Source organism: Poecilia latipinna, unplaced genomic scaffold (assembly GCF_001443285.1).
Source record: "Poecilia latipinna isolate Pla-1442-1.1 unplaced genomic scaffold, P_latipinna-1.0 Scaffold3141, whole genome shotgun sequence".
Lineage (NCBI taxonomy): Eukaryota > Metazoa > Chordata > Actinopteri > Cyprinodontiformes > Poeciliidae > Poecilia > Poecilia latipinna.
The window spans coordinates 51,783-58,162 of record NW_015115757.1 but is presented as its reverse complement, the minus strand read 5'-3'; the positions used below and the strand labels follow the sequence as shown (position 1 = coordinate 58,162).

The following is a 6,380-nucleotide window of genomic DNA, read 5'->3' as shown; positions in this document are numbered from 1 at the left end:
GTGTGTGTGTGTGTTACCTACTCTGTATGTGTGAAACACCGGATGTCCCAGATTTCTCCGAAGGCGCGGACCGGATGGCGGAACCAGACCCTGGAAGCTCCGGCGGTACTCCGTTTCCATGGGAACGGGGATGTTCTTAAAGGGTGGGATGGACCTGCTGGTGGAGTGCAACACCTGCAAGATGGGGTCAAAGGTCAGCACCTGAACAACCACTGAGAAAACCTCCAGAGAGCTGCGATCTAATCGGTTTGGATGAGGCTGGTGCGCCGCCATCTGGTGGACAAACAGGAGAATTACAGTTATTGTTCACTGATAATCAATTGAACTCTATCAGTTTGTCTATTGTTTTTTTCTTTTTTACCCAGAATGCAATTTTAAAATGACTAACTTTTATTTGATGTTTAAGGGCAACATTTCACATAAAAACTGAATCAGAATGTGATAAATCAAACTTGCATTTAAATTACAATTTTAAAATACAACTTTATTTCATTTAGTCAGTAACAAACATCTGCCTTTATAAAAACAACTATTTCCCTACTGAATGTGTTTAAGGTTCTCTTATATGATTTTGATTCATTTTGGTGAAAAATAATTTTAAAAAATGTCTGATTTTAAAAACGCTGCCCCCTGGTGAGAATGTTTAGGTAAAACATTTGCTGCTTTTTTATCTACAAAATCTGATTGAGATAAAAAGCAGCTTCAGGAAACACATGGCAAAATGGTGACAGCAACTGAAGTTGCTTTATTACCCCATCGTGATACCTGAACTGAATTAATCTGATTAAAATCAGAATTTTGCTTTTAAATAAAGAGAAAGTTTCTGTGATGCAATAAAAGCTAATTAAAACCTCCTGAATTCAGCCATAATTTCTGTTCTACATTTAATATTTCATTATTCTACATTTTATCTAAATTCAGTTAGCTGTATTTTGTTGGACATTATTTTACATTTTATCACAATTATTTTGATATTTGTATTTCTGTGTTTACTGTTTGTAGTTTAAATTTCTAGTTTTACTAAACCGCTGAGGTCGTCATTCTGTCATAGTTTGACTGTTTTGTTTCCTTTAATAAATCAGAAATGAATCCTAATGATATTCATAATAAAATAACCACAATGCTGTGAGCTTTTTTGTGAAATTAACTGATTAATTAATATTCATTCATCCCATTCAGCTCATTCTAAGGTCTGATGGGATTAATAATCCCTCCGGTGAGATTTGGAGAACATTTGTTACTCAGCTGCTGTGGTTCTCTTTGAAAAACCTGTTCCCCTCCTCGCCTGCGGGGGCGCTGCATTAACAACCACAGAAGGAAACCAATCGAAACAGTCATTCATGTCGGTTAGCATTCATGCCTCCCCATGCTTCCTGATGGAAAACAGGAAGTCGTCGTGCTTAGACGTCTTTCTCACCTGCTCTGCTGTCAGTAATGGCGACGCTGCAGATACGGGCTTCTTCCAGCCGAACTGCCTGTGGTACTCTGACCTCTGACCCCACGCCTTGTCGACCTGCAACACAAACCAGTCACATCCTGCTGCTTCCGGTTCAGCGTTCCAGATGGTCTCACCTGGTTTCCCGGCTGCTGCTCGGGTTCTGCAGGCCCGCCGGGCTCAGAGGGGCGGAGCTTCACTGGGGACACAGAGCAGATGTGAGACCAGCGGCAATCTGGGACGACAGAACCTCAAAGTTCAGCACATTTACCGGATTTTCCATCAGCTGCTGGTCTGAATCCAGGTTCTGGTTCCGATCCAGAAACATTTGGTGGTTTAGAAACTGGAGAATCTGTGATTTAAGGCAGAGAATCATGTGAAACAGCCTCATCCAGATTATTAAGAACCTGGAAAATCCTTGAATTTGGAGAGTTCTTGGTTTTCAAACTGCACAGTTTTGTAATAAAATCTAATCTGACACTTTAATAAAAACATTTGGAAATTTGTAAACAATGTTTACAGTTGAAACCAGATCATCTGGAGTTAAATCAGATTAAACTTCTTGTTTTAGTTTAGTCAGAATTAATAAAATTATTTTTATTTGCTAAAAAACTTAGCGAGAATATTTTTTAGTGTTTTAATTTAAACATTTAATTTGAGCAGGAAGGTAATTTACTTTATCATGATTTGCTTGAATGTAATGAATATTTATTATTCCTAATTTTTCAGTGAATTATTGATCTGATCTGTTTATATGAAATAATTAAGCGTTATTGAAATTGGGGGATTTTTTTGTTAAATTTTGTGTTTGGTTCTCAGATAACTCAAAACATAAAATATTTTATTTTACCTAGAGTCCTACCACAACAGGTTATTAATAGCATTAATAAATTATATTATAGTGAAATGAAACTGTCTTTTTTAGTCAACTTGTTTTTTTATTATTATTGCCAAAGTGTGATGCAGAGAAAGTTTGAAAACTTGAAAATTAAAATTTTACTGTGGGAAAAGTTTAGAAGCAAAATTTTAGACGAATCTGAAAATCTTTTAATTTTTCTTTTAGTTTTTTCAAGCAAATTTTTGACTTAAAATGTAAAAAATGAATAATAGTAATAATGGCAAAATTTTTTTTTTTTGGGGCTTTTTGAGATTTTAAAGATGCTTTGCCAGAGGAAAAAAAAAAACAATCCCTTCTTTTCTAGAAAATTGAAGAGATTATTTCCAAAATTTCTAGAAATTTACTTTTTTTCCCCCCTTTTACTCCTTTTTATGCTTTCATAATTTTTAAGAAGAAATTGTTTAAAAAAAAAACAACAGTAAAATAATTTTGTCCAGACTGAAACGATCTTCTCCTGTTCCCCTGCAGACACTCACCTTTCCTGCCAGTAGAGGGCGTTGCTCTGCAAACTGGATCTGCTGGAGAACCAGGCAGGAAGTTACCGGACTCGGGTGGACCGGGTCTCTTCAGTCGTTGGAGACCTGGAGGTCTGCTGATCCCTGCAAACACACACAGCAGGAAGATACTGATTCTTAAAATATCTCTGTTGCTTCTAGTTGAATTTTTGTTGTTTTTATATAAAAACGTCATAAGAGGTTCTTACGGTTCTGATCAGGGCGAAGTCCAGCCAGCGGGCGGCAGCGCTGAGGCGACACACTCCTGGAGCGAGGGACACCGTAGCTCTTCTGGTATTCACTCTGACTCTGAAACAGAAACAGTTTAGCTCTGAACTATAATAAAGTAAAAATGACCAACATCTCAGACCAAAGACAAGCAAATATATCGAAGGAATTTAGTTTCTCTAAAGTTGAAATAATAAAATGAATTCATTGTCCTGGTGAAAAAGTTCTGCTAATCGAGCTCCTTGGCTTTTGCAATTGATTGTGGAAATAAGGTTGTCCTTATTTCCATACTGGAGGAAAATGACTAATTTAATCATAAATTATGTTTAAAAAATAAGTAATGATAGCAGGTATATTACACACTTAGAGTAGTCTTGAAATGAAGTATCTGGTGTTGACCTGTTTGTACTTATTTAATTTCCCTTTGGGATCAATTCAAATTCAAAAATGTCTCAGTTTAAATTTTAATGGGGGGCCCAAAATAAAAATCCGCCTAGGGCCCCAAAAAGGTTCGGACCGGCCCTGTTCGGACTGTTAGACTACAAACTTAAACAGGCGACCTCTGTCCCTGTAAAAATCAGTTCAGATTAGAATAAAGTACAGTGAAGTCAACATTTAACTTTCCAAAATGGTCTAGACGGGTAAAAAAAAAAAAAAATTAATCAGAGGGAATCCAAACCTGATAAACTGGATTATCATAACAGATTAAAACCTTATTGATCCCGTTTCTGCTGAACTGTAAACCGAAACGACGCTTCACGACATCTCAACCTTAATATAATGCATTTTATTATTTCACAGCAGTCTTTAATCTGATTCCCAGCAGGTTTTAATCGTGATTAGCAGCAGCTGCGACAGCTAGCATCAATCTGTTTACATCACCTGTTGTTTACCTTGAAGCGGACCGTCATGGCGCTCCTGCTTGTTGAGGTAACACCGGGAAAAGTCGCTCCCCCGAAACAAAACCCCAAACTTCGCGTCCTAACGGGCCCTTTTAGTTCGGTTTACCGCTGATTCACCCGGAGCTACGAGCTACCTTCAAGCGTCAAGCTATAGGTGTTGTGTCGAGCTGTGTTACCCTCTCGATAATCACTTCCCTAACATTTGCGTCTCTACACTTAGAGCTACGGCCGCGGTTGATAATATGGTGCATTCAAGTCAAATCGTACATTAGAAAATCTATACTGAAATGACTCTAAAATGAATAAATGTATTTTATTACTATCAGATAGCACTGAGGTGTTAATCAATATTTTATATATATAAAAAACATCATCTGTGATTATTTTTCAAATGTTCCATGTTGTGCGTTTTGTTGTTAAACAATAATGATTTCATTATATTTTTCAAATATTTTTAGTTGTGAAATGTAAAGAAATTACTGTTTTTTTTTTTCCCATTGTTTGGCCAGATTTAACTTTTTACTTTTATTATGACCATTGTAGAAAAAAAAAATCTGCCAAAAAACTCAGAAATTTTTAGATTAATCTCAAAACTTCTCTAAAAGGGGGAAAAAACTTAGTTTCAAATTTTTGACTTTTGAAATTCAGAAATGTCTGAGATTAACCTCAAAATGTCTGAGTTTTTCCTAGCAAAATTGTAACTTTTCATATTCAGAAATGTTTTTTTTTTCCTGTGATTATTCTCAAAATCTCAAAATTCTTGGCTGAAATTTACTCATTCTTTTCTGTCTACAACAACCCAATTACGCCGTCATAACCCTTTAATAAAAACTTACAATAAAATTAAATTACGGTATTGATGTGTAGATTCATCTTAATGTAGATGTTCCAATGTACGAGGTGTACTTGAATGCACCGTGAGATCACCCTTAACCGTAAAGGACAGTGTAGAATCGCAAAATCGGAACAGCCGGACAGACCAAGTGGGAAATCACATCTTTATGGTGGAACTTTTCCCGACTCAACACCGGCGTTGCCATGGCAGCGAGACGTTACGCGGAAGCGCGTTATGACGTCGTTTTCCTTTTTTTTCTTCCCCCATCCCATCAAATTTAATCATTTTGTAATTAATGAGAATTCAGGAAACTCATGGACTCTGAGGGGCTAAATACAGATTTTTATTTTTAAAACCTTTGGAGAATTATGCATCCTTTTCTTACCACCTAGTATATTATTTTGTCAACTTGTCCCCAATAAAAATCAGAGTTTATAGGATAATATGAAACTTTGAAATACATCCTTATCCATCAATAAGAGGAATAACCGACCAACACGTGTTTCTGTTACAAAATTGCACCAGTTTTATTCATTTAAGGCTTCTTAGTTTTGTTTTGTTTTTACATTTGGCTTCGCCCCCCTCCACTCTGCTGCCTCTCCTGCTGCTGCGGGTTTCTGGAACGAAGAAACCAGTTCAGACGACCTCCATACCAGGTCTAGCCCGGCGCCTCACTGGCTGAACTGGTTTCTTTTACATTTCACTGGTCACTGTGCCATACAGTGTAAAAATAAAAAAAAAGGCGTTATTTCAATCATGGGGAACTTTTTCCACTTTGCATTTAGCTGCAGTTGCAATTATCACTTCAGCGTAAAGTTGGGAGTTTTAGGGGATTCCAACAATTTAAATTAAATGAAATTAAATGGTTCATAAAACACTGTAATGTGGGTGTAAGCAGATAAAAGGACAGGAGAAGTTTATTATTGCACACCATTTGAACTTTTGTTACATTTCCTTTGAAAGCATCACACAAACATATCTGCTTATAGCTACATCACAAAGTTTTATTCCATTTATTACATTTTTTTTTTTTACAAACCCCACAACTGAAAAATGCTAATTATTAGTACAACTACTACTGTTAAGGCCTCAATATTCTTTAAAACAAAGAGATTTCCAAACTGACATCCAGAATCTGAGTTTGGCAAATGACGAAAGCCCCTGCAGCCCGATGTTTGGAGGCCGGAAAGGTCCGCCTGCAGCCGCGGCTCCCACAAAACACACCAACTAACTGAAACATCCGAGGAAATCAGTGTAAAAGTAGCTGCAAAGAGGTAAAAGGACATTCATAGGCATTTATAAAACATTCTTAGAAAGCTGGGGAAATTAAATTATCAAGCACTGAAAAAACGAGACATTAATGCGTTAGATTCTGTTTAAGCACGCTGACGCCCCCTGCTGGCAGAAACATAGCGGTCCGATCACTGCGGCTGCAAACAGACCCTCCGTCTCTTCTGACCGGCATGCAAACGTCACAGCATCTCCTGGAGGTCAGACCGAGTACTTACTGAACATCAACATGCTACATGACTGAACGTACTGGAGGAGAAGCAGAATACTGGCAGCAGTACCGCGCCGTACCACAGTA

The 6,380-nt window shown here is 37.3% G+C and overlaps 1 protein-coding gene across 1 annotated transcript; it reads right to left on the bottom strand.

Moving 5' to 3' along the window:
• Positions 1-9: 9 nt before the first annotated feature.
• LOC106940237 (nuclear protein MDM1-like) lies at positions 10-4,172 on the bottom strand (the record flags this gene model as incomplete). The annotated part of the gene is made up of 7 exons (XM_015022917.1): positions 3,949-4,172; positions 3,037-3,136; positions 2,810-2,932; positions 1,707-1,787; positions 1,573-1,634; positions 1,418-1,513; positions 10-174 (listed from the first exon to the last, which is right to left on the bottom strand). Coding segments are annotated over exons 1-7 (645 nt in total), but the record flags the coding sequence as incomplete, so codon positions are not given.
• Between the last annotated feature and the right edge of the window lie 2,208 nt (positions 4,173-6,380).